This window comes from Ambystoma mexicanum, chromosome 9 (genome assembly GCF_040938575.1).
Source record: "Ambystoma mexicanum isolate Mex_15411 chromosome 9, UKY_AmexF1_1, whole genome shotgun sequence".
Lineage (NCBI taxonomy): Eukaryota > Metazoa > Chordata > Amphibia > Caudata > Ambystomatidae > Ambystoma > Ambystoma mexicanum.
In genome coordinates, this window is record NC_090931.1 from 834,353,119 (window position 1) to 834,379,269 (window position 26,151).

Genomic DNA, 26,151 nt, shown 5'->3' on the forward strand with positions numbered 1-26,151 from the left:
GAAATCATTAACAAGCTATTGACCTCGCAAGCCTGTGGTCCAGACTGCCTCAGCAATGTAGCACTGAAAACAGATGCTGCCAAATGGGCACATTTTTTCTCGATCTTGTTCACTCACATTGTTATTGTCAACCAAATTCCATCATCTTGGAAGAAATCCATTATAGTTCCTGTTCTCAAAAAGGGCGATCGAGCTGAACCATCAAATTATCGTCCTATAGCATTACTTGATGCCCCTGGCAAGATCTTTGGCACTCTGATTCTTAAAGCACTACGCAATTGGGCAAAAAAATCCAACCATATAGACATATGGCAAGCAGGATTTGTTCGCGGGATTGGAACGGCCCTCAACATATTAATTCTAAATCTACTGAAGACCAGAACTGAGCGAAATGCAAACTACAAAATATAAGTTGCGTTCATTGATTTAATGCAAGCATTCGACAGCATATCACAACCACGACTTTGGGCAAAATTACAACAATGGAGTTGTCCCCAATCCATACTAGCCCCAATTCAGGCATTTCATCAAAATACCACAATACAAGTCAGACTCAACAAGACAGGATTGCTTACTAAATCCATACCAACTAACAAAGGACTGAAGCAGGGATGCCCTATGGCATTCAAACTATTCAATCTCTTCACTTCAGATGCCGGTGATAGCTTTCAATACGTTAGGCACTTTCCACCATCAATAGCCACTACAAAAATCAACAGGCTTATGTACGCTGACGATGTGGTCCTCATAGACCAGACCCCAGTAGGCCTCCAACGACAACTGAATACTCTTAATAACTACCTACAACCTAATGGCCTCACGATCAACCCAAAATAATCAGCCATCTTAGCCATGGGCTTGCGACATCATCAGACAAAATCTAAAAATCTAAGCTGGTCGTTACTGGGAACTACTATTCCAGTAGTAAAGTCGTTTGTTTATCTGGGAGTCTGCTTGAATACTGGCAAAATAGATGCACCGAGACAACAAGCCTTGACCAACAAAACAGCAGCTTGGCAAATATGGCTAAAATGTTGCTAAAAAGGTACTGCAACTACAGTCTCATACCACTAATTCAATTCTACAAAGCCAAAGTAATTCCGATTCTGACATATGGCGCTGAGACATCATTCAATTTTGAAATGAAAAACTGGGCCCTACTGGAAGGACGTTTTTGGAAAACGGTGTTGAGACTTCCAAAAGGAACCCCAATACAATCAATAAGAATGGAATTGGGTCTGAGTTCTTTAGCGGTAATTGTGGAATGGAAGATGCTTGCATTTTACAGTAAATGCAAAGATGATCAACCAAAAGGAGGATTCCTACATTTACATAAAGCACTGGCAACTAGATCTGAGCCAATATTGAATGAATGGGAAGAAAAGTGTCTAACCATCATACATTTCTTACAAGAAACCAATGAAACCCTAATGAACAATCCTGATAAAATCAAAAAGAAACTTTATTCATTAGATTGGTTCAATACCGAAGAGCAAAGACGCAGGTACAAAGGATATGGCAAACTATGGGAAATCAGTAAAAAACCACATTTAATCCCGAACTATTTGAAGATATTCCCTCATTGGTTCTTCCGGGATCAATTCCTACGATTCAAGTTAAATCTGATTCAAACTCAAGAAACTACATGGTCCAAAACCATACAAACAGGGCCCCAAACTTGCCGTCTATGTTATGAAGGAAAATCAGTTGAAAATCTACAACATCTGATAATGGACTGTTCAACTTTTGAGAATCAAAGAACATTGATAATGTGTGATGTCATCAAAAAATATGGATACAGACCAAAGGACATGTGGTGGAAATTGCTTCTAGCCAATGGAAAAACATCAATAACCTTAGCCTTGATCATACTGTTAATCATCATAAAGAATCACCTAGCTAAATTGGACTAGAGGAAACTGTTATAGCCTACATGACATATATACAATGCTGAGGTCTCTGTATCCATCTTATCTTATCTTATCTTTCCTCCTTGTTTCTTTCTTTTTATTTTCTAAATATGAAGTTAAAACGTGATCAAAGGTTGTCTAATGTATAACCGTAAAATCATGTTAAATAAATAAATGAAAATTAATAAAATTCTTTCTCATTATTGACTCGGTTTTCATAGTACTGAGCCATATGCAACACTTCAGACTGAGACTTAGCTTGCCATGCGCTCTCAGAAGACATAATTTGCGATTGGATGTCAGGCAACAATCCACGCACAAATTTGTGTACAAATAGTCGTTTTCCAGACACTGTGCTTAAATCCTTTTCACTGAAATCTGAAAACACTTGTTCAAACAGATTAAAGAATTCGGTAGCACCCTCAGATTTCCCTTGGACACAAGCAGTACGTTTGGCCCAAATAATCCTTCTTTCAGGAATTATGGCTTTTAGTTTTGTGACTATTCTATCAGGCAAAGTCAGTATTACCTGTGGCGGTCTCTTGCCAGCTGGCCTTTCTCTATCCAGTCTATCTACATTATCCCATGTGTCCCCTAACCCTGGTACATCGTCTAAAGTCCTAATCTGTTTCCACAAATCAACTGGTAGGAGCATGGGAAATAACAAATCTATATCGCTCAGAGTAAATACTGATGATTGCAAGACAGATTCTATTTCTTTATAGAACCCTGTCGGATTCTTCCTAATATCGGGAATGGATTTTTTGATGGTGTTCACTTGCTGTCTTGAGAACGGGACGTGAACAAACTGCGACACATGATGTGCAGGAATGTCATAGGCAGCTGCACCTGTTCCGGCATTAGCTGGAATCTCAACTTTTGGATGCAACTGAGAGATAGGAAACTCTGAACGCTTACTGAGAAACAGAGCTAAATCGAGCGCTAAAGCAGCTGAAGGAGTGTCAGACGAAAAAGCTCTCTTATAGATATTCAATAATTCTGCGGGACAACAAATCTTTCTTTTTATGCATTCATCCTGCATGTATTCTACCATTACCTGTATCACTTTCCTCTGCATTTCTGTCGTATACTGACTATACGTGTCATATACTTCTACGGGAGATATCGACATGTCTGAAATCCATCTAATCGCATCCTTTGTGCAAATTCGCGATTCCTCACTTATCGACTTACAACAAGGAAGGAACCGTTTCTGTACAAACATAGCACCCAAACTATCACCATCAATTTCTTCATTCTGTAACTTTTCCAACTGCCTTCTATACTCAAAAACCCTCTCGACGTGCTCATATACTTTCTCCGCAGTATCTCTTGAATATGCTAAACCATTCAGATCCCTCAACCCTTGTGGGAGACCCATATCATCCAATCTGTTCCACATTACACATAAATGAATTCCCAACCCTTCAATAAAAACCTTTTTCTCAGGAAAGTTGTCTAGATTAGAGAGTGTGGCAAAAACATCAGCTTGTTCACCCCTCTCCATGCACTGTTTGGCCCATGCAGTCAAATAGCGCTTTCTCTCTTTAGACACAGTATTGCGAGTTACAATCTTTCATTCCGCTCCCTTATCAACTGCAAGCGGAACAGAACCACTCGGAAGAGGAAGAGTAGACAAATCTTGTACATTCGGTGACACAGGTGCTATCACTGGTGCAGAAGACAAATCTACCAAACCCGTAACAGTAGGCAAAGGCGGAGGAGTAGGTGGAGGAGCAACGATAGGAGGAGGAACAACAGCCGTAGGAAGAGGAACAATAGGAGGAACGATAGGAGGAGCAGGAATTACTACGCGAGGAAGAACAATAGCACGAAGAGGTAAAACAGCAGGAATAGGAACATACGGAGGTGGCGCAGTGGCACCAGGCCTTCATTCATTTAGACGTTTGTCAATTAACTCATCAGATACATGAAAGTCTTTAGACTGATACATTTTCTGAATACCAAGTTGAAAAGCCCTATCCATACTCCTAACTGACTCAGACTGTTTATTTTGATCATACAGCAACGCTTTTTCGGCGTTGGACATGTGGCGGCACGCATGTTTCTCTCTACTTTTAAGTTGCTGCATAGCTTCTTTTTTCCAATTCTGTAATACATCAAATGCTGCAGGTCTAGCCTTTTTCTTTAATAATATAGACTAGATATTCTATACGAGGAATTTCAAAACTACCATTGGTTGGCCACTGAAGTTCGGAAGCATGTCTAGTTTGTCTGTGCCAAATATCATTAAACACTATACTACCAATGGCGTGCTTACAGTACATAGTACCCGCCGGAGACCCCTCCTGTGGCACCGGTTGGCCAAATTCCAAAGATTGTCTGTCCTTGCGGAATAATGCCCTGAAGCAGGCAGACAATTTCTCCGGCATATCACATTTCTGGTGTTACCTGGTCAATAATTGTGCTTGCGAGTACAATACGCCAAAACAAATTATCGGGATGCTTAAGAATCGGGTCACGACTCACCTGATCAAAGGACAAAGGAGGTCCGATCGGATATCTAAGGACAATCAAAGGACCCACATGGTTGGTGATTTCGGCAAAACTGCCCGCCTCGATATATGGACCCTCGTCAAGATGTCGTCTCGGACCGCAGGCTCACCATCCAGGGATCGGGTCGTGCAGTACTGTTGAGGTATCGCTTCTCATCCAAGAAAGGGGCCCCCTTTTTCACCGTCCGATCCCGGTCCGATAGCCGCGTCAACCTTCAACGAGATGGCATCAATCTTGAGGGTCCCTATTCGGGCGCCATCTGTAAAAGCAAGAGGAAATATCGAGGCTGAGTACGACAAAAGGAAATACACCAAACACGGGCTTATAAAGATTCACAGATCTTTATTCTACTGCGCAGTTTACAAAGAAACAAATCAGTTAGCTATCTGGTCCTCAGTACATCACAGTGAGTACCAGCCCTTCAGTGTGAGGAGTGAGAGGTACTGGACATCTGAACATTCGCACTTTTGTACAATTTAGTAATAATGTCACGCCGCTCTGCAAGTTAATAATCTGTGGTCTAGAGTTCGTGCCGAGTTCACTTATGGCTCATACAGCAATATGCACACGGATTACTTTGGTTTATATTACAAACAAGTTACAATGGCACAGTGTATTCCCAGTTTTAGCAGTAAGCCTTAGCACATATTGCTTCACAAAGCGGTTCAGCCAGTGTCCATGCTTGACATTTGTATTACATTGGTCTCGATGTATGTTCGTGGATGAGGCTTGTTGGTCCAGACAATCCTAGGACCACAAGTCATGTATGGGACAAGGTCTCATTACCCAGTCTAAACATTCGACCCATGGACAGTCTAACCATTAACTAGGGACAAAGGTCGGGAAGGCTCGGTTACAAGTTGGAAACACAGTCCACCATTTTAGAACACAGAATTACATTTGAACAGAAATCAAAATGGCGGATGATCTCAAAATGGCGGCGAAGTCGATCTAAAATCGGAACTTTGCAACACGGTTTTCTTCGCAGAGCGACTGGGCTTAGGCCAATATATATTAGAAAGGAGGCACAATATAATTTGCCGTTTAACAAGGGGAAGTGGGTGAAAGTCCCCTGTGCAAGTGGTTGACTATCACCGTTGCTGGACGGCCCTGAAGGATACTGCAAACGATAAGGAGGCTCTAATCCGGTCACCCTGAAGGTCTTCCACTGCCAGGAGAACCTAGGTCGGAATGTAAATAGATGCTGGCTCGTGGGCTCCAGGAGATCTCTTATCTCTTGTGTGTTGCCTGGTGTTCCCCAGGGGAGGGTTGGGCTTCAGCAGGTGTCCCTGCATCTCACCTGCCGGAAGAGGTATATTATGGGACGTCAGCTGTATAAGCAGAGGGCCTGAGCGTCAATCTGCTGATGAAGGGAGCAGGGGGAAAAGACTGTAAGGGTTACATTTAGATGTGCAGCCTTCGGAAGTGCTCTTTTCACCCTATATGTCACCTTTCTTCTGGCAAGCGTGGATTCTGCTTCAGCGGGGTGTTTGTGATTCCTACCTGAAGATGAGGGATAGCTGTGCTCCGCTTGCCGTGGAAGAGGGACGCCAGCTTGCCTCCCCAGTGCTGGGCCGCCGTTGATGGAGCTTAAGCGTGGGTCCCCAGAGTGACGCTGATGAAGGCACAACAGGAAAGGTTGGCTCCGTCGGCCTGCATATCAGGGCTCCCAGGGGTGTTTTCAGCCTCAGACGTGTCGTCCGTCCCTCCTGGGAAGGGCTGTGCACCCCAGGAACCGGTGCGTAGAGTAGTTTTTGCTTGGGGACTGCTGGCTCGCGTTGTGGGAGCTGTAGTGGGCGGGGTTAGGAGGTCCGTGCTGTGAAGCTTGGGAGCCCACTGGAGGAGAAGTGGTGAAGAAGGAGCCGCTGTCTCAATGTTCAAGGGGTGTGCCGGCGTCCCTGCGGTCTCAGCGCCACCTGTCCCTCTTAGTATAGGACGCTGACCCCAAGGCAGTGGGGTTTATTCTTCCATCAGAGCTGTCGGTCTGCCATCTGGTGGATCGGCAGAGAGGAGAATGGATGGCTTATCTCCTGCCTGATCTTCCGCAGGAACTTCGCTTGTCTACTTCGTTACCCGTACCTCTGTGCCCTTTTGGGAGGTCGCCACGGGTCATCTGCTGTTGCAGTGTTCTGTATTAGAGTTCTTCATATCTTCCTAAGCTGGCAAGGCATGCCCGACACCTTTAGGAAGTGATTGCTGGTAATCTGCTCTTCGGCATCAGATGGGAAATGCTATTCATCCATCAATCCGACAGGCTTCATACGGAAGCCATCAATAGAGCTGCCACATTGGTGGCGCTGCTGTCCACGCCCCCAATACATTGCTGTTTAACACTTACTTGACCTCAAGTCGAGGTTTTCGACACTTCCGTTGTTATTTAGACTTAAAAATACATGTAATCTTGTTTTTCTTGAACTTTACCAAATGTCACGAGCCTCTCTGGCTCCCAACCAACTTCTTAGGCGTGCTCCGCGCACCGCCTTTATGCAACTTTCTGCCTCCTCAGGCAGACCCACCAATCTCGCGCATGTGCCCTCCGCGGTCGTCGCCCTACCTCGTAACAGGGGATACCAATATTGTACATGCTCAATCTGTACCTACAATGTCGCCTTGTAGATAAAACGCCTCTGCAAGACTTAACCAGAAGAACACCTTCTACAATTTAAGCCAGCTCTATTTGCTAAGCCCTATACACAGGGATAGCATCATCCATGACCCGAGCTAAAACGGCCAATCCACAGGAAATCCGATATTTACAAAACTTCTGTCTGAACCTTTTACCTCAAGATTGAATGTTCCCTAACCACAAATAAATGACATCTACCGTCGCTCCTTTCTCCACTATACTTCACAATACTCAACAATACTTCAACAATACTCAACACCACCCCACACCCAACACCCAACATTTCTTTACCACCCTCCCTCAATTGCTGTGTTCCACTAACGCTGCTCGGCCACCGGCTCTCCCCAAAACTGCCATACCGCTCATCTGGTCTGCTGGGCTCCTCACAGATCATGGCCAGGATATTTCCCAAGATGGCTCCTGACGGCCTCTGCACGGGGGGCACTCCTCTGTTGTCTCGGGCTCCGCAGGGTGCCTCGCAGTCCTCCAGGCACTGCGACGGAAGAGGCGGCTCTATGCCGAATGGGCGTAGTGAACCATCCGTCTGCTACCAATTGTTTAGGTATACCAGAGGACCGGGGTTCACACTACACATTCACTGCTCAGAGCACCCAGGGCCCAACAAACCATCCCCCGGTATACAGACGGAGGACTCAGTCAAGGGCAAGTTAGAACTGTCCTTTATTTTCCATAACAGACAGGGATCATACAGGAAATAGCAAAATCTCCAACAACCACAGCTCCTGAGCCCTTGTGAGGGGCTTTTGTTGTGGGATGGCGTCACAAGTTGGGGCTGTTCCCTAACAACCTACCAGTTTACACGATTGGGTGTTTGGGGTGGTAGGGCCTATAGCCGGCACCTATAGAGGTTATATGACTGGCCCTCTCATTTCAGATGGCTTTGCCTGAGTCTTCCCCACATACTATCTATTACATTGTTGCAGTGTCACAGGATTACCATTGGCCTTTGCCCTTTTCCATCCACCCCTGCATTTGTGTTCCCTGACTTGCTGTAGCTGGCCTCCTCAGGCCTGGGACCCAGCTCTGTTCTCAGCGCTCTGTGTAACTTCTCATGGTGATGAGAAAGACTATGTTTCCCCATTGTTGCTACTGGTATAACCATTTTGCCTTAGAGAGTGCATGCATTGTTGCAACGTTGTAAAACAAGACATGTATCAGTTCTTGTCTGCTTCGCTGGGAACTGCTCCTCTTCCCACCACGGTAAATTACTATTGATCGGCTCGGCCGGATCACGCGGGTGAAGACTGCAAAATTGAGCTTTTTGGTCTGCAATTAGTAAGGATTTATTCTCCTATTTTGAAGGTGGCTCCTTGTCTTTGGGGCCCGGAATGGGCTGCTCATCTCTGACCTTGGCTGCGAGTACCAGCCCTAGACAGTGTGCTGCAGAATCTGTTTTCCTTCATCCCTTATTCTGAGGCCTGCAGCTTCATGTGATCCTACTATGGTTATGCTATGATTTCTACATGTCTATATTGTAGTATTTTCCTTATAAATTAGTGATACTTGGTCCTTCCAGGTTCCTTATACGATCCTGTAGTTCCATATGGTTAGTTGCAATAAGTGGCTGCAAGCTTGCTCGGCATCTCTTGCTTTTCTTGCGTTTCTGTGTTTGGCTAATGAGAGAACATAATAAAAGCTTTAGACATTATGTATATGTATCTGTCTCTATCTACAGAACTGTGTATGCATGTTCTTCATGTGTGCAAGTGTGTGTCCGTGTAACTTCGTGCATGGCTGCGAGTTTGCTTCGTGGCTAACGTTACTATGTTGTGGTGTCTCTAATGATGTCAGTACGGTCGGATATTCATCATTAGTTGATCAGGTCCAGTGAGGCACCTCAATCCATGATAAGTGTTGAGGCAACTGTATCCATGAAGACGTCAGCTGGAGAAGGTTTGAATGGTTGTCTTAGAGAATATCTGTTTGCATATGTGGATGTCACTGGCCCTCCTGGGGGCTGGCCAACAGTGATTGGCATCTTGCATTTCTGGCTCTTCAGGCTGTCATGCTTATGGGGATCAAGAGGGACATTCCAGGGACCCTCTCTTCGGTATCACATAGCTGGGAGACTTGCAGCCTTCGGCAGCATCCTCCCTGCTTGTGTTCATCCTCTGTTTTTCTCCCTTGTCTAGGCCCATAAACTTCACCTGCAGTGTTTCGGAGGGGTGCTCTGCCTCAATCTGAGCAGCTCATTTTTTTTAATAAACAGAATTCAGGGAAAAATAGCGGTGCATCCCCTAGTGATTTCACTGCTCAAGATTTTGAAGTTGTTCAATAAGGATAAGGGCATAAAGGATGCACACTTGGAGGGGTTTCTTAGAGATTTCAACAGCAGTTATACTCATCTCCCTTGAGGGCAGTGGGCAGAGCCCCTCTTTCCAGAGATGCCTCCTAAACCTTTAGAATTACAAGGCTTAGGAGATCAGAGTAGGCAACATACCACTCGTACAGCAGGCTGTCACCTCCTGTGATTTTCCCAGTGCCCTTTAAATCTATAGCTAAACTGACAGGATTGCCAAAATATTCATCTCTTCATCTTCCAATATTTCGAGTATTGCCTCCTGCAGAAACTGTGTAACCTGCTCTGGATCTGAGTCAGAAGGCTGTGAATACATGTTTACAGAAAAGGCCTGGTAATAGTTGCTTGGGTGACCACCACTCCCCCTTGTTATCTCCCAGAGCTGTTTTGTCATATCTAGGATTTTCCATTTTAAGCAAACAGCTAGCATCCTTAACGACTTATACCCCTGTCCATGTCATCTTGTGGACCTGAACAGGGCCACAATCATATGCCCCCAGTTCCCGAAGAATCTAGCCTGCCTCATCCATGGATTGTTGCTATATATGCCCTTCAGAAAACTGTTTTATCACCCTCCCAGGTTGTTAATGTATTTCATGTAATTATTCAATCAGGCCATGTGAGGTACTGTACTTAGAAATCCTTTGAATGTCTAGGTCAATTCAGTTAAATCCCCAATGGACCTAACTAACTAACTAACTTGCCTAACCCTCTCTAATGCCCAGCTTTGCTGACTTTAAACTGGTGTTTCTATTAATCGTCTTGTGCAAATACCTTGCACAGACCCTTGCTGAGGTCAGGAATCCTTTTAAATCCATGGTTGCCCCCAAACACACAATATTTACTCTTAAGATTGTATTCTTGATGCAATCAGTTTGGCAGAAAGGTCGAGTGAGTTTATGTCTTCTTCATTGGATTTACTACCTTCCATCAACGAACGGTAGTTGTGAGGTCAAATGATATATTTACTCTGTAAGTGTGTATTTAGACCTCGGTCCATGTATGTCTCTATCCGTCCGAAGGACCTCTGTATGGTAAGATTAGTAGAAAGCTATGCAAACAAAATGTAAAGAGAACCATTACCTGTTTAATCAGAACAGTTGCAACTTTGCATTATACTTTCATGTTGTTAATAGGCCTAATATGTACACTGCAATTGGAGGGCACTCATGAAGGACGACCTATTTAAGTAACCACTCATATATATCAATACATTTAATGATTTGTAAGTGAGTCTGTTCCAGGTAATTTACAAGCTCATTTCTACACATCTAAATCTCCCATTGTGACTTTTCTCTTTACTGAAAGCATTCTTGCTTTATAGAAATATAAAGCCCCCACATACGCTTCTGGCCCTATATTTTAAGCACAACTGTTTGGACTGAGATCATAAGAGTAAGTAATTTTACAAATCATTCAGCCAGATCCGCTTCTAATTAGCAGTCCCAAGAAAGAGCACATCCTGGGGATCAATTCTATACAAGTCATTCTATGGCTGAGACTAAAGGAGATTCACAATTTAAATGTGCCTACACAATGCAACATCAAATCTCTTGATTTAGCCACAGATTCACAAACCTTTGATCCTGCCACTTCAGCGATAAATCTGCGTATCTGACCTAACACAAGAGGGGGCAGTGAAACATTATAGATGTAAGGCTGTAGAAAAGCAATTCCAGAATGATGGCATTATAGTTCTAAATCTCAGTAAAACAATGCTGTGGAAAGAAAAAAGGTGACTCTAGCCTTTTAGCTGTGACCTGCCCCTACCGGTAGGACGATTCTATAAGTGTTATGCTGTGGCTGATACTGAGAGATTCAACATAGCACCTTGAAGGTAAGTGGTTCTTAGTCTTAAATGCAACAGACGTCTTACTTGCAAGAACATATAACACGTTAACTCGATACTAGGTGCCCTTGCGCTTGCAGAAAACCTATGAACACTTTCTGAAGCCATGTAATCACTCTTCTCACTGTCTTCAAAACAAATACATTTAAACAGTGTCAGAGGGAAGACTTTCGCCAGCACAAGTAGCCTTGTTCAATGCAATCCCCGCTTCTCCCATTTTCCTCAGGGAAGTTTACCCGGCGGGGAAGTTCTGACACAGCCACAGAGATGGAAAGCCTGAGTGCCAGGCACTCCCACTCCCATCATACCTTGCTCAGCGAAATACCGGACCACTCCAACAGCCATGGAGAGAACACTGTGAAGGAAGGTAGGCTTACCACTGACAAGAGAAGTTAACCTTTATTTTCTGCCACTTGAATGTGTCTGAGCCAATAAGCAGTGTGAGCGCAGCAAAAATGTATGCAATACAATATCAACAGCAAATTGTATGCCCATTCTGAATAATAAACATCCTGCATGATGATTGCACCCTGCTCATTGGTTGTAACATCTCTTGACGCCTGCTGTCTTATATTGCAGATTCATTTTAGCATGGTATATTTGTTTTACTTGAAAACATTACACCTTTCCATACTGTTTTTTGTACTGTTACTATTTCAAATGCAGCAAACTACACATGCTTGTGAGCTTCCCCAGCACAGTAATCTGCTACTCTCCACTCCTCATGTATGAATGTTTTATACTATGCTCATTCTCCCATTCCGGTTTTGTGCTCAGTTATCAACCCTCATTTCCTGTGATGAGCTTGTCTATACATTCTATTGCCCACGTGATTCTCTCCTTTCCATCCATCCCTTCTGTCTTGTATTTCACTTCTTTGCTACTTACCCAACCTATGATGTCCACCTTACCATCCTGTTATGTATTTCTCAGCATCCTCCATCCTGGTACTGTAAATGGCATAATTGCTTGCCAGTCATCTTTATTACTCCATGCCTCCTTTTTCCGTGTTACAGTATTTTCTCTATTAACTTTGCCACCACCCAAGAAACAGGCAAAATCCCTTGCTACGCATAATCAAAAGATTCTTCATATTTAATTCTGTTTTGTTTTAGCTAGGATATTACATCACTGTAGAATATAAAGGCTATAAACAGTGATAAACATAGTTGCAGGATTTCAAAGGGGGTTGGAAGGGAGTAAACTAAAGGTCTATGACAAGGAAGACAAAGTCATAATTTGTATCGCTCTAATTGTGGCTGGAAAAGGGATAAACACACCCAGCAGCTGCTGTAACACACCTGCTATGAAAGAAAGTCCCCTTGTCACACTTAGGTGAGCCCATTGGTCTGTTTTATGTCTTGTTTTGTGTCCATGTAACAAGTAAGGCTTTATCCAAGCCCTCACTTTTAACATTTTTTCCTCACATTTGACATTTTGTATGTGATACCTTTGTTGCTGTTAAGGCTACCAGAGCAGCGGTACTACAGAAGTGCCTCATAATGTTCCAGTATGAAATTTGTCATCCAGACCGTTGTCCTTGTTACAGGCTTTTGACAGATTTTTACTTATTATGAAAATGCACTATAGTGTATCTGTCTTAGTGTATTGGTGAGCATTTGCAGAACATAAAGGCTGTCTGATGTTTTTGATGTCCTGAAACTTGGCAACTGTTGTTGCCTTTTTTGTTTTATTTTCACAGCAGGAACAGGCCTCTGCAGCTGTGAGCACTGACTCAGCATTCGCAAAGGCATCCCTGGCTGAAAGCAAACTGGTTTACAATGGGTGGCAGTTTGTCAGGCCTCCACTGATTGAGAGGCTGTCAACATTTGAAATGGTTTTTTGTGGGCTTGATCATCCCCAACCCTGTGAGTGTGCGTATTTATAGACACCCTGAATCATATCATCAGACCATTAGATGGAACTGCTCCTGTGAACTAGGAAGTGGCCGACTCCACAGAATCTCTGTTACTGGAATTTTGATCCTCCTTCAAGGAGAAGCACAGATACTTCTCGACCAAAGGGAACTACCGCCTGCTATCCCTCCTCTTGATGCTTTGGGCTGAGTCAGATCCTTCATCTCTGTTGCTGTGGTGTACTCCCCTGAAGCTGGCACACAGATGTTGTCAACTGTGTTGTTTCCGCCATCAGAAGGTGCCTGTGTCATTCCTGGACTCTTCACGCTGGCTGGGCTGTTGTCCTTTCTAAGAGGGAACCTTCATTGACCTATCCTATATTGTAAGCTCCAGACTGTAGTATCTGATGACTTGTTCCGGAGGATTCGTTCTAACTTGCTGTTATTTCTTCAACCACCAACTTGAAGGACCTCTTGTGTGGTTCCTCCAACCTTAACTGCATCGTTGGCCTTTCCCTTCCACCTCCTGGTACTCTGCTTTAGTCCCTGATGTCTGGAGTTGTAAGCCTGGCCATTGTCGAAGCTGACTTTGTGACTCACCTCTGCACCCTTCGCAGCTAGGTTTTTTCAGTGTACTCCAGGAGCATTCTCTTGAGCGTGTGGCCCTTTGCCTCTGACTATGTTGCTGGTTCTGCTCTTCAGTACCTTGGCACTTCACTGCAGACGTTTCTCCTGGGCATCACAATCATAAGATTATCTGCCTCTTGTTCTCTAATCTACCACTGTGGTTTTGTTTCTAGGCCTCTTCATTGTTGAATTTTGGGCGTGATCTTCTCTGGTGTGGTCCCTTGTCAAGATCACCCAGAAGATTGCCTTCTTTTTTATTTATTTTTACTTTTTTTATTTTAAGTGCATTTGGTTATTCACCTTACAGTCTATAAAATGTGTTCAAAACATATCTAAAATGTCACTCTTCATGGCAAAGATTATAAAATAATTTCCTTCCAAATACATTTCATCTTAACAAGGAATAGCAAATATGCCTGTTCAATCCAACAATCTATCTTTGACAATTTTCCAAATGATATAAGCACCTGAGACTACAACAAGTGATTCAGACCCATAGATCATGCTCCAGAATTGACCTTGTTTAACACGCCAAATCTTAGCATATCCCCTGGTATACAAACTTTGTAACTTGGGGCATTGTGTTAGTATGTGTCGCGCTGGATCAACAACTTCTCCACAAATCCTGCAGAGTCTCATCTCTGTAGGAATGCCTTTCCAGGCTCAGGTATAACCCAAAACCGACAAGATATAAAACCTTAACTATAGGATGAAATGGACCAGCCCAGGAATTCACAGCTTAGTAAAATAGCTGCGTGGTATATCCCCAAACATACCTTGATGGGTGTATTGTACATACTTGGGTCGCAGTGCTAAGTGGGCCAGAGACAATATACAGTCTTGATACCTAGATTTATTCTCAATCCTGGCTAGAAGGAATTCAACATCAGTTTTTGGCACTTGGCTCATGCCTATGTCTGAGAGATATCTCAATACCATTAGTTCCATCTCTCTAAACCAGACGCTCCTAGAAAACCTACGTGAATGCCCCTCTGTAAGTTTCAGGAGACTTGGATTATTAGGGTCACCAAAACTGATCTTAGCCCACATCCTACACACTGCCACCTTCCAAAGTGAGTTAAGTGACTGGAGGCGAGCCCAACAATGAGCGCTGTATTCTCGGCTCCAAGCGTGTCAACCAGCCCACAGCACTTTCCGGTAGCACCTCCAATGCATACAGTATCCCTGGTATTAACAAGTGCTTAGATTGCCTTCCCTGCAGTTCCCTTACAAGGCTTGTAACTTGTGACAGTCTTAACCCATAACCAGGATCAGTCTGTTGCATTTGCCTCATTGATTTCAATGGACAAACTCCAAACTTTATTTTAAATTGTTCCAAAGTACTTCAAATTATTACTTAACTGCAGTTGGATCATTGTTGGATACTTGTTTGAATGGTTGTTTGGTGTCCCTTAGTGGGTCATCCCACTGTTTTTAATGGTTCACTTCTAAAATTAGTTCTGTCCTGTAATGTAGATAATTCCCTTTTTTAACTTTTCATAAAGAATATGTTTCCAGTTATACGGTATGTAGATATTCTATTATTATGTGCTAATGTCTGTGTCTACTGTAACTCTGCTTGCCTACTGAGAGGGAAGTCTTGACTCCTATGCCCAGCTTCTACTTTAACTTTAGGGAAAGCCTGCCTACTACTAACAGGTATATCGCCCTAAACCTTTATCAGAGGACTTGTGGAAAATCTCTCTAACAACTCATTAAGGTCTCTTTCACCAGAAGCCACTGGTAGTGTCATTAAAAACCTAACCAGTCACTGATAGAGGTATCCCCCTTCATAAATCACCACATAAGCTCTTTAGTAGGTGTTTGCCTTTCTCCAAGAAGTAGTCAAGATTCTAATGAAAGTACAGTAAAACAGCAAGAAATATATTTTCACATCAACCAAATTAGAATTAATATTTTTCTGCTTCACAAGTTGAAAGGCATATGATGTGCGTCATTGTGGTGCACAGAGGATTCTGAATATTTTGGTGTTGTTAGGCCCTGCTGTTGTCAGTTTTTTCTATTTTGCAATGATACCAATCAAGCTCAGAGTCAACAGAGAAGGGAGTAGGCAGAAAACTGAGATGTCTCCTTAGCATGCCTGCCCATGGTCTATTGTAACAGCAATCTCCATTGCTCAGACCCTGGCCTGCTCGCCTCACCAGTATGGAACATATGGGTGAGGTAGCCTCCAGACAACTCTTTAAAATCTGAATCTGCGCAACTGCAAATACATACAAAATTAACTTAACTTGTAAGGTTACCAAGATCAGACAAAATATCAAAAATAAATAAAAAGGGTTTCACCTTGATTGATTAAGGCAATTACTGTGATTTATACACATAAACCTCCAGACTGGTGCCAGTGCACGACAATTAGCGAACATTTGGATGTCATCCGTGGTCTTGTTAATGAGGAAGGACCTAAGATGATAGTGATGTGAAAGCACCTTTCACACTGTCAGTCAGACCACAGCCTAAACTAGAATCCTGAACTGGGGACAGAATGCATAGAAGGGCTGCATGCTTACTTTATGAGCCACAATACGTACGTTGTGGTAACCGTAGCAGCTAATACTACCTGCATATCAGGTCCACAACAGCATCAGGGGTGTTGTCCCCTTGACAAGGTGTACAAGGTGGCAGGTTTCTTCTTGACGGTTTGGTATGGCTCGGCAAGCAGAGGACACTGGCACCTGTGGGACAGACGGAGGAGGGTCATAGCCATTGATTGTAATAGGAAGGCCACAATGGAATGAATAAACCATGGGACCAACTATGTGGGTTCGGAGTTCAGAGCTGCAAGGAGAACATGTGCAACACTTTAAAGCATAAAAGGAGCAGCTGAACTGAAATCCGGTAGCTCTGCAATCGACCCTAAGTTCTTGCCGCTGTTCTTCGTTGCCATGCCGAACATGTCTCTGCCTGCTCGTACGTCAGGTGTCCGGAGGCCTTTAGCTCTCATTCCCCAACAAAGGACTTATTTGCCTGGATCATCAGTATGGCTCCCGAGAGGTCCCTCCTATAGTCCCAGAACTTCCTCTCGACTTCCAGCCACCCTGAGCACTGCTCCCTGAGCACCGCCTTCCGAGCCATCAACTTCTTCTGACACTTCTTTTATTCTGCCACCACTGACACTTTCTTGCTGCACTGATAATTTTGCCAAGACTCTGGGAAGAGAGCTGCAAGTCTCTTCGGGGAAAGAGACACCGTTAAAGAGCACTGAGACTTTCTGCCTGAACTCGGGCTTCTGGGAAGTTGATACAGTATTACCAATCCCTGTGATTTATTCCTGGTTGTGAGGGAATTACTCCAACTAAAACTCTTTATTTGTGATTTTTTTTCTCCCGCAGTGTTTTTGTTGTGCGGGAGTTTACATAAATTTGTTGTAATTGCCCCCGTCATTGAGTTAGTAGTCCTTGACACTGTACAACGGTGGAAAAGCAGAATCCTGTTGCTCACTGATGCAGTCATTTGTCCCAACATTTTGCAGGGTGCACTGGCACCCATCTGGGTGCCTGGACTCTATAGCGGGAATGTAACAGTTAGGCACCTGTTGACTTGGGGCTGGCTTGGGCCCATTTGTGCAAGCCGTACGAAAGATGGAGGCAGGCAAACTCTAGTGGTGTTCCAGATCATTCTGTGATACATGGAAGTACCTGGCTACTGACTGGTTCAAGGACTTCATGACCTGGTGAGTGGACCCCCTAGTGTATGGAAGAGGAGTGGTGGCAGCCTACAGGAGCCACATTCAGTGGGGAAGGAGAGGAGCACTGGCATCCCAAAGGAATCACAAGTGGAGTCTGCTAATACTCCAGAGTGTGCCGAGAGCAAGAGCTTGTGCCTCAGGCCACTTTCCCTCCTCCTTTGATGGGCTGCAGCGTTCAGTTGAGGACTCGAGGCAGCAGCCGATTTGTCCTCACCAAAAAGAGGTGTTATAAACAATAGACTGCACACAGGACGAATTATGTAAAGACAAGATAGTCACTAAAATAAAGGAGGCACATATCCACTGTTTCTGGCGGCGGCCAACTTAATGTGAACTCTAGGACAATGTTATCACATTAGGCCTAAAAGTTGTTTCCCATAGTTAGTACAGTGAAGGCCATACAGAGATGTTTGCAAGGATTGCCAGCAGGGAATGTAACCGATATCCTTGCCCTTAGGAGAACAAAGTCCCTATGCAGAGCTGCTTGTATCCTCCCTACTGAGTGTGGCCAGATCCGTGTGGTAGTATGGTAGCCGAGCAAGGAATTAAGGAGACGTTGGTGAAGAAAGGACCTACACCCCTTGTTTACACCCATTATCACCCACTGCATGTGGAACTTTTGGGACAGGCGGGCAACGACCCCAGTCACACCTACACTAGAAGAAAACTAAGGGTTAGGTATCCATTGGCAAATGGGCAGGAATCACCCTCCTACCAATGGACAGCCAGCCAAAGTCGATAAATCCACTACATAGTGAGGTGGAGCAGCAGCAACCATTTTAGTCATATATACAGAAACAGGCGAACAGAGGAGTATTTAGGAGACATGACCTCTGACATCATAAGAAACATTCCTGAGTCAATGTCCTAATTTGGTTCCACAATAGGCTCAGTGTGGTCCGAAGAGTCCCAGCTAAGGCAAGACCTTCAGAAGAACTCAGAGGGTACAGGTGACCATAATAGAAATCCAACAGTGGAAGATGAAGTAAGGGTCCACAAACAGCAAGTAGAACAACTGATGGATACCTTCAAATCTCTGGAAGCATAAGCAATTGATGCAGAGAGATGGTCAAGGATGTTGTTCCCAACATAAGGGTGCTGGGCACTCTAGAGGTTGCAGACGGTAGAACAACAAAGCAATTTCTGGAATCTTGGCTAAGAAACAAGATGGTTGCAGGTATTCTGTCTCAGCCTTTCCTTACTGAGAGCACAACGGTGCCAGTTAAAAAACTACCCGTTTCTACTCCTCTGTGGGCAGTCATACCAAAGGTGCTCAGTTATAGGCACATAAATGCTATAATGGCTGAGGTGAGGAAAAACTGGGGCTGGAGTTCGAAGATAGCAGAAGCACAGGAAATCATAAGAAGAGGTGAAAAGCTGGTAGAAGTACTTGCAGTTCCAGTACATGCTCCTATAGCCTTTCATGGTACACTTACTGGTGGGCAACAGAACTTCTTTTTTGAAACAGTGCACAAGTTGTGGGATTGGGCAGAGCAGAGAAAGCAGGGGGATCAAAGGGGCAGGCATATGCATGGGAAGGTAGCCAATACCTGTCATACTCAATGACGGTTATCCAGTGTAACCCGGAAGGAGAATGAAAGTAGAAGAAACAAATGGACATGGGTGAATTAACAGGGGTGGAGAGTGGTAAAGGAAGGGGGAGAGGAGAGCCGGGGTGGTGTGAGGAAGAAACACTTGATCATTCGTAGTTGGCTTAGTAGCCTAAATATCGATAAGCGGAAAGCTCTGAACTGTCTTAGTCTCAATGGTAATGTGTAGTCTTGCATGTTTGGAATTACCATTAAACCTTTGGTAAAATATAATAAATATAATAATGAGTTTGGTATCATAGGAGTTTGCATGCAGCCTCTGTCTCACAGAGGAGAAGTCGTTCACACACGGCTATCATACTGTGTTGGTGTGAGCAGATCGGGCCGATGTGATGATAGGCTGACTGCTGTTATGGGTACAGCCAGTGGGTCATGTTTGGGAGGGAGAAGGAAGCCTAGTTGTACCCTCCCAGCACAGGACCCTCTAATAAAGGAGGGAATGGAGGCTTTGTTTTGTTTTACCAGTTGGTTGAGGGGGCAGGGTGAGATAGGCACAGGAATGGGAGTGAGGTTGATGCCTGCGCATTGGATGCATATGGAAATCGCTGGGTGGAGGAGTGGGGAGGAATTGGGATGGTGAGTAGTTAAGGTTGCTAGTTGTGGAATTCAGGTGTAGAGCATGATGGTCGACACCCATGTCTGTGGACAAGGAAGCTGAGGTAGAACCCCATTAGTCAACTCTATCGGTCCTTCTAGTACACAATGGGTTGCACTTTGGAAATAAATGTCTATAAAATTGTAACACAAAATGTACAGGGGAATCAATAAGCTAAAGAAAAGAAAAATTAATTGTATAATTTTTAAAGTGAATAAATGTGCAAATATAACTTCCAGGAGACCCATTTAAGTATGGGAAAATCAACCAAGCTTGATAAGAGATGGGGAGGGAAAGTCTTTGGGAATTATCTATGCTAGAGGTTTGGCTATATGGTTATCCCCTCCTCAACCCCCCCAGGGGTATCATTGTGTTAGATACGATCATACGTGACCCTAATGAGTGATATTGTAGGTTGTTGGGAATGGATTCATGTGTGCATCGTTAATGCATATGCTTTGAATGTGGACTTAGAATCTTTTTTTCATTAAGTGATTAAAAATGTGTCAGATGTAAATCTAATACCCTGATATGGGGAAGAGATTTTAATGGTGTAGTAACACCAGATTTTGACAGATGAACTGCATTGACCAGAGCAGTTACCAAGGCCACCAGGGAAACTGAAGAAGGTCACGCCAGAAAACAATATAGTGGAGACATGAATGCTGCAAAACCGCTACAGGAGGGATTATTCATTGTTTCCCGTTGCAGAGTACACGCACAAATAGATTTGATCTTAACAGGGATTGAGGGAGTCCACTTATTCAGAGAGGCAGAAGGCCACATTTGAGTTCTATCTGATCACCCTCATTTTGAATGCTCGGTTGTTTGAGATAGCATGAAGCCTCCAATAACCATGTGGAGGACGACGGCTGAAGCCCTGCTAGATGGAGAGAGCATATTGAAGAGAGCATTAGGAATTATTTTCAGGCAAATCAAGGGTTGGTTATGGAGTGTTATGGGAGCCCTTCAAAGTAAGAGCCTGCATAGCAGCAGCTTATGGCATTAGGATACTACTGAGTAGCTGTCTCTCAAGATTGGCAACAGAGATCAAAGACTTGGAATGGAGGTTTATCAGGAATGTTGATTTGGGGGTGAAGATGGTGTTTGGAAGAACCTGGTCACATTTTACTACAATGCTTTTGTGGCAAAACAACTCAAAGGAGGGGATACATTAGGTAGGTTATTAGAACTGATGGCCAGTTTGTTGAACAAACAATATGATGTAACTCCCTGCAGAGTTCTATCAGCCATGTAAATACCTCTTGGCCCCACATATATTGTGAATGTTCGAGAGTGTAAGAGGGAAGAGATGACTGCGCCCAACTCTAAGGGCGGCAGTTATAGAAGTCTTACTGAAGCCGGGTCATTGCCCAACTATAAGTTCCACTTATAGGGCCCCTATCAATGCATAACTGGGATTTAAAGGTGTTTTGTTAAGTCATAGCAATGATGATACAAACTAACATAGGTGGGGGAAGTCAGACTGGATGTATACTCAGTTAGTACACCACCCTAAATCTCTGAAGGCTATTCTACAGCATATCAGACCTTGAGGGTCTGGAGGTGGATCTGTCATTGGCATCTCTCGATAACGAGAAAGCTTTTGATTCTGTTGGGTAGGATTTTTTGTTTGGAGTTATTTTTGCCAATTAATTTTGTCCAGAACATGATGAAATGGATCAGGCTACTAAACAGCAGCCCAATAGCATAAATCAGGATGAGGAGAATCTCATCCGACTATTGTGGGGATTGGAGGGGAACTTGCCAGGGTTGCCCTCTGTTCTCACTGATGTTTGCATTAAGCATTGAACCAATGGATTGCCTATTAAGGAACGCATTTGGGCACAGGGGAATAACAGCACATTAAGATAGCCATACAGTGTTCTGATATGTATACAATCTACTGCTATTTATCAAGGAAACCTGGGGAAACAGTTCCCTTGTACTTGAGGAGATAGAAGGACCCAGCCTAGTGTCTGGTTTAATAATTCATTGCATCAAACTGTTCCTTTCCCCCCAAGGAAAACCTGAAGGGGAATGAACAAGGCTCTCTACTTCGCTTCCCCATTATGGTGGGAGCAGAAGAGTATTAGGTATTTAGGGATTCAGATATGCCATGCTTACTCAGACCCAGTGAGACACAACATATTGAAAGCCTTGAAGGGAATCAAAAGATCATTGTTTTTTTGTCTGCATCTTCCTCTTTAGGTCATGGGTCATATCACCCTGATCAAGAAGGTGGTTCTTCCTAGACTCCCAGAAATCCTGGTTTACCTGGGAGCCAAGTTCTTTAAATATTTAGATGTTATAATTGTGAGGCTGTTGTGTGGGACCCATAGAGCCATCTATGGTGGCACTGAGAAAACAGACAGACGAGGCCTATGACAGAGGAGGTTTATCCATGCCTGATTTTATGTTGTACTTTTTGCCAGACAAGATGCAATTTGGAATACAGTGGATGAACAGCATGAGGAGCCCGGAGAAGGCACTCCTCTGAGGCAGATTTGACCCAGTGGACATGACGAAGACCTTGTTTACAGGCCATGGAGAGAGGGATTGCACCCAGGAACATTCAAGGTAGTATGCCAGGCTTGGGCAGGAATGTGTATAAAGCTTAGCATGACTGTCTCATACTGGTCTTGGGCTCCATTGTATGCAAGGATCAACTTTGAGGAAGCTGAAGAGGACATACATATTGCACAGTTCAGGATCTACATCAGGTGCTTGGGTAGGTTTCACAAAAGGTTCTAAACTGGTTATCTGATCATTTGGGGTAGGGGTCAAATCTGTGGATTATTCCTCTGCGTTCAGAGCCCAAATGTAATCCTTGCTGGACAACCAATTCAGGAGATCTTCATGTGGGTGGGTGACAACACCTTGAGGGCACATAGCTGGTCTTTGAAGGAATTCCAACCACATATCCCCCGGCACTCCCATGCCTCATTCATATCAGAAGTCCCTCCCTGCCAATGTACTACAAAGCGTGTGTTGTCATTCATACATTTTATTCAGCATTGATCCATAAATAATAATAATAATTAGGCTTTTATATAGCGCTACAAACCCTCAGGTATCCGAGCGCTGCTTATTATTACCCACGGTGTGTGGTGCTCATTTATCGACCTCGGAAGGATGAAAGTCTGAGTTTGGCCCCGCCGGGATTCGAACCTGCGTTAACAGGCTCTGCACGGGTGTCAAAGCCAGCGCTCTACTCGCTGTGCCACTTGACCAAATGCGACAACAATAACAATACAAATATAATAAATACATTAATCACAGTACATACATGATAAAAAGTGTTAAAATGGAAATCCTCCTATTTCTTATGGATTTTTGATTGCCCACATCTGATGTAATTCAAGCTTCAATAAATCTTCCAATTTAAGCCCAAATATTTTTCATTAAATTCATGAAATCCAAATATGTTCAATCACTAAAATTCCATCAAGTTTAAAACTAATCCAGGTCAGAACAACAGTTCCCAATTAGGCATCAGGGTATTTTGTTGATCAGTTAAATACAATTCAAAAATCCCTATGTACCTCATTCACGTATTATTATAGTCTTTAGTGATGCATAGAACGAAGGTAATAAACTACAATTCTTTGATAATTATGTTAATAGGCGATTTCTTCTATGGAGTGCATGCCTCGCATATTACAACACACACCATGCAATCCTAGGTGACTCTGCCCATAGCAAAAACAGTAGTGCTGGGCGACACTGGGTGAAACTGAATTCTCTGAGGAGGATCTTCAGGGTTTTGCACTTTTATTGTGATATGCCCTTAAAAAAAAAAATTGTTGAAGCATATCCTATTCTGAAGCTACACACAATGGGCAATGGTTTTCAGATGGGTTGCGATGTCACATTGCTGTTATGATCTTAGCAGCAGGAAATTAAATCTGGCTCTTGTTAAAGCATGTCTTTCGAGAGGGCTGTTAAGCCCATAATAGATAACTGAATGCCAATCGAGGTGATTATCGCATCACACCTGTTAAAATGAGAAACTAGTTCTTTCATTTCTCGGCACTCATGCATAAAAACAGACATCTTGGCCTTTACTTGAATGGCCAAGGTTTGGTTCAGAGTATATGGCGCCAATAAAAAGCTCTGACATCCCATTTTTCCGAGGTACGACTTTAAATGGATGAACCATGCGATGCGTTCAGGACCCCTTTTGTCCAGCATTGCTAAAATAATGAGCTGAGTTAGTTCGCCTTGGGGTTTGTCCATATACGTAACCAGTGAAGAAAAGGCTCCATCTTAAGGTCATCTTATTTATTTACTGTTTATCCTATGTACTGCACTTCCCTTACTCCCTTTCCCCTTCCCCCCTCCCCTGCACTAACACAATCTCAATGTCACCTGGCATAGTAAGATTGTTGTATCTGTCTTCCCTCTGTTCCCCTCCCTTGCTTCTTCGCTCCTTGAAACACTTGTATATAGGTGCGCTATAAATGCCATATCATATCATATCAGTCAGGAAGCAGCGACCTAATTCTGGTGAGCGGCAAAATGTAAAGCCGTTTGGGGCAAGGCAAGGAGTTTGCAGGTTTGCCACCTCAGCAAAGCCCCATAGTGAGGCGTTAGAGCGGCATTCGTGAGGGCTTTACTGTTGTATACTTTCAAGACTCTATCGAGTGATTAGTTCTTGTACATTTCCATAAAACGTGCAACCGCTTCACATTACTTGTTTGAATTTGATGGTTTGTTTAAATATGTGTCGTCGCATGTTGGTGACCCTAGCAATACGGGATAGACCGGCGGGGCCCAGGCGCCCCTGGAGGCTGTATGATCCGGTACATAGGGACCCCATTTTGGTAGGGGAAATAGGGGAAGCAATCTCCAACTACTTTAAAGAAAATGAAGGGTGTGGCCCATCGCAAAACATGGTGTGGGATGCTGTGAAGGCGCTGGTAAGGGGGTACTTATTAACAAGACAACAGCATATACCAGAGCGAGCAAGCTAATCCGTGAGGGGCTGGAAAAGGAGGTGGCCCAGGCCGAGCAAGAGCACAAGAAATCGGCATACCGCAGAGCAATGAGGGCACTGAGGGTGGCGCAGAAGCAGCTGGAAGCACATCTGGCAGACAGGATAGCTCAGGCAATATTGAAGACTAGCCAGTTTTATTATGCCAAGGGGAATCGGTCCAACCAGCTGCTGTTAGCTAAGCCATGCAAATTCCAGTCCCGGAACTTGGTTCAGGCCTTATTGGATAAAAACGGGGTGTTACAGCGGGATGATCCTGCCAAATTGAGTATCTTTGAAGCAAACTTCTCTGCAGTATTTAGGGGGGAGTTCCCTCTGGAGGAGGCCCAGGCATGCTATCTGAGGGACGCTCACCTGCCTTGCCTCTCACTATTAGACCAAGATGCCCTTGAGGTGCCTATATCGTCGGGGGAGGTGGAATGGGTGATAAAATCACTGAAAAATAAGGCCCCGGGTCCCGATGGCTTCACGGCCCCTTTTTATAAGAAGTTCTGCAATATATTGGTCCCTCCCATGGTGAGATTGTTCAACTCCTTCAGGATCTCCAGTAGGGTCACTCCGTCTATGGGGGCCTTGACGACTGTCTTGCTCCCTAAACCAGGAAGGACCAGCCCTCTGTGATTCATATCGCCCAATCGCACTCACTAATATAGACTCAAAGCTTTATTAAAAAATATTGGTCCGTCGCATGATGGGGGTTACTCCTGGGCTCATAGATGGGGATCAGACAGGATTTATAACAGGGCAGGGGGCACAGGATAAAGTGAGATGCGCATTGGGTTTGTTGGAGGTGGGAAGGAGGTCGGGCCTGGACCTGGGGATCATCACGCCGGACACCCATAAAGCCTTCGACAGAGTGGACTGGGGTTACCTGATAAGGGTCCTGGAAAGCTTTGGGTTTGCACCAGGGTTCATTTGTCGGGTTATGGTGATCTACCAGCACCAATCCACACACCTCTGCATGAATGGGGCATTATCATCCAATCTAACCATCACACGAGGCACTAGGCAGAGCTGCCCACTGTCCCTGCTAATTATCGCCTTGTGCATGGAGCCGTTCACCAACCGCATTAGGTCTAATGAAACTATCAAGGGTGTTAGGTTGGGTGGTGCATACTATAAAGTGGCACTATATGCAGATGACATCCTTCTGACTCTGAGCAACTCCGCCTCCTCTCTGGCGGCAGTATTGGAGGAGTTGGATGAGTTTGGCCGAGCCTCTGGCTTTCGGGTAATTAACAGCAAGTCGCACGGTCTGGATGTGTCCCTCAGTCCCCAGGAGAAAGCAGCCATAGGAGCACTGGTTCCCATACAATGGACCCGGGACTCCATCCCGTACCTCGGGGTTCGTATCCCGAGGAAGCCATCTGAGGTATACCGCATCAATTTTCCCATGTTGCTCTTTGAACTATGCAGGGATTTGGGGAGGTGGGGGCACCAAGAGATTTCCTAGTTTGGCTGCATTGCAGTAGTCAAAATGAACCGTATCCCACGTTTGCTCTACCTGTGCTCAGCAGTGGCAGTGAGAGTTCCGGAC

General features: G+C 44.3%; 1 protein-coding gene across 21 annotated transcripts in view; it reads left to right on the forward strand.

The window, feature by feature from the left end:
- The window catches only part of UNC80 (unc-80 homolog, NALCN channel complex subunit), a 3,486,058-nt gene that overhangs the window by 730,308 nt on the left and 2,729,599 nt on the right, over window positions 1-26,151 (forward strand). For 20 of the 21 annotated variants that reach the window (XM_069615884.1, XM_069615886.1, XM_069615890.1 and 17 more), the window contains exon 11: window positions 11,449-11,589. The exons of the other annotated variant lie outside the window; for it this stretch is intronic. In XM_069615884.1, coding sequence (XP_069471985.1) covers window positions 11,449-11,589 — 141 coding nt within the window. The remainder of the gene's footprint in view (window positions 1-11,448; window positions 11,590-26,151) is intronic. 21 annotated transcript variants of the gene reach the window in all.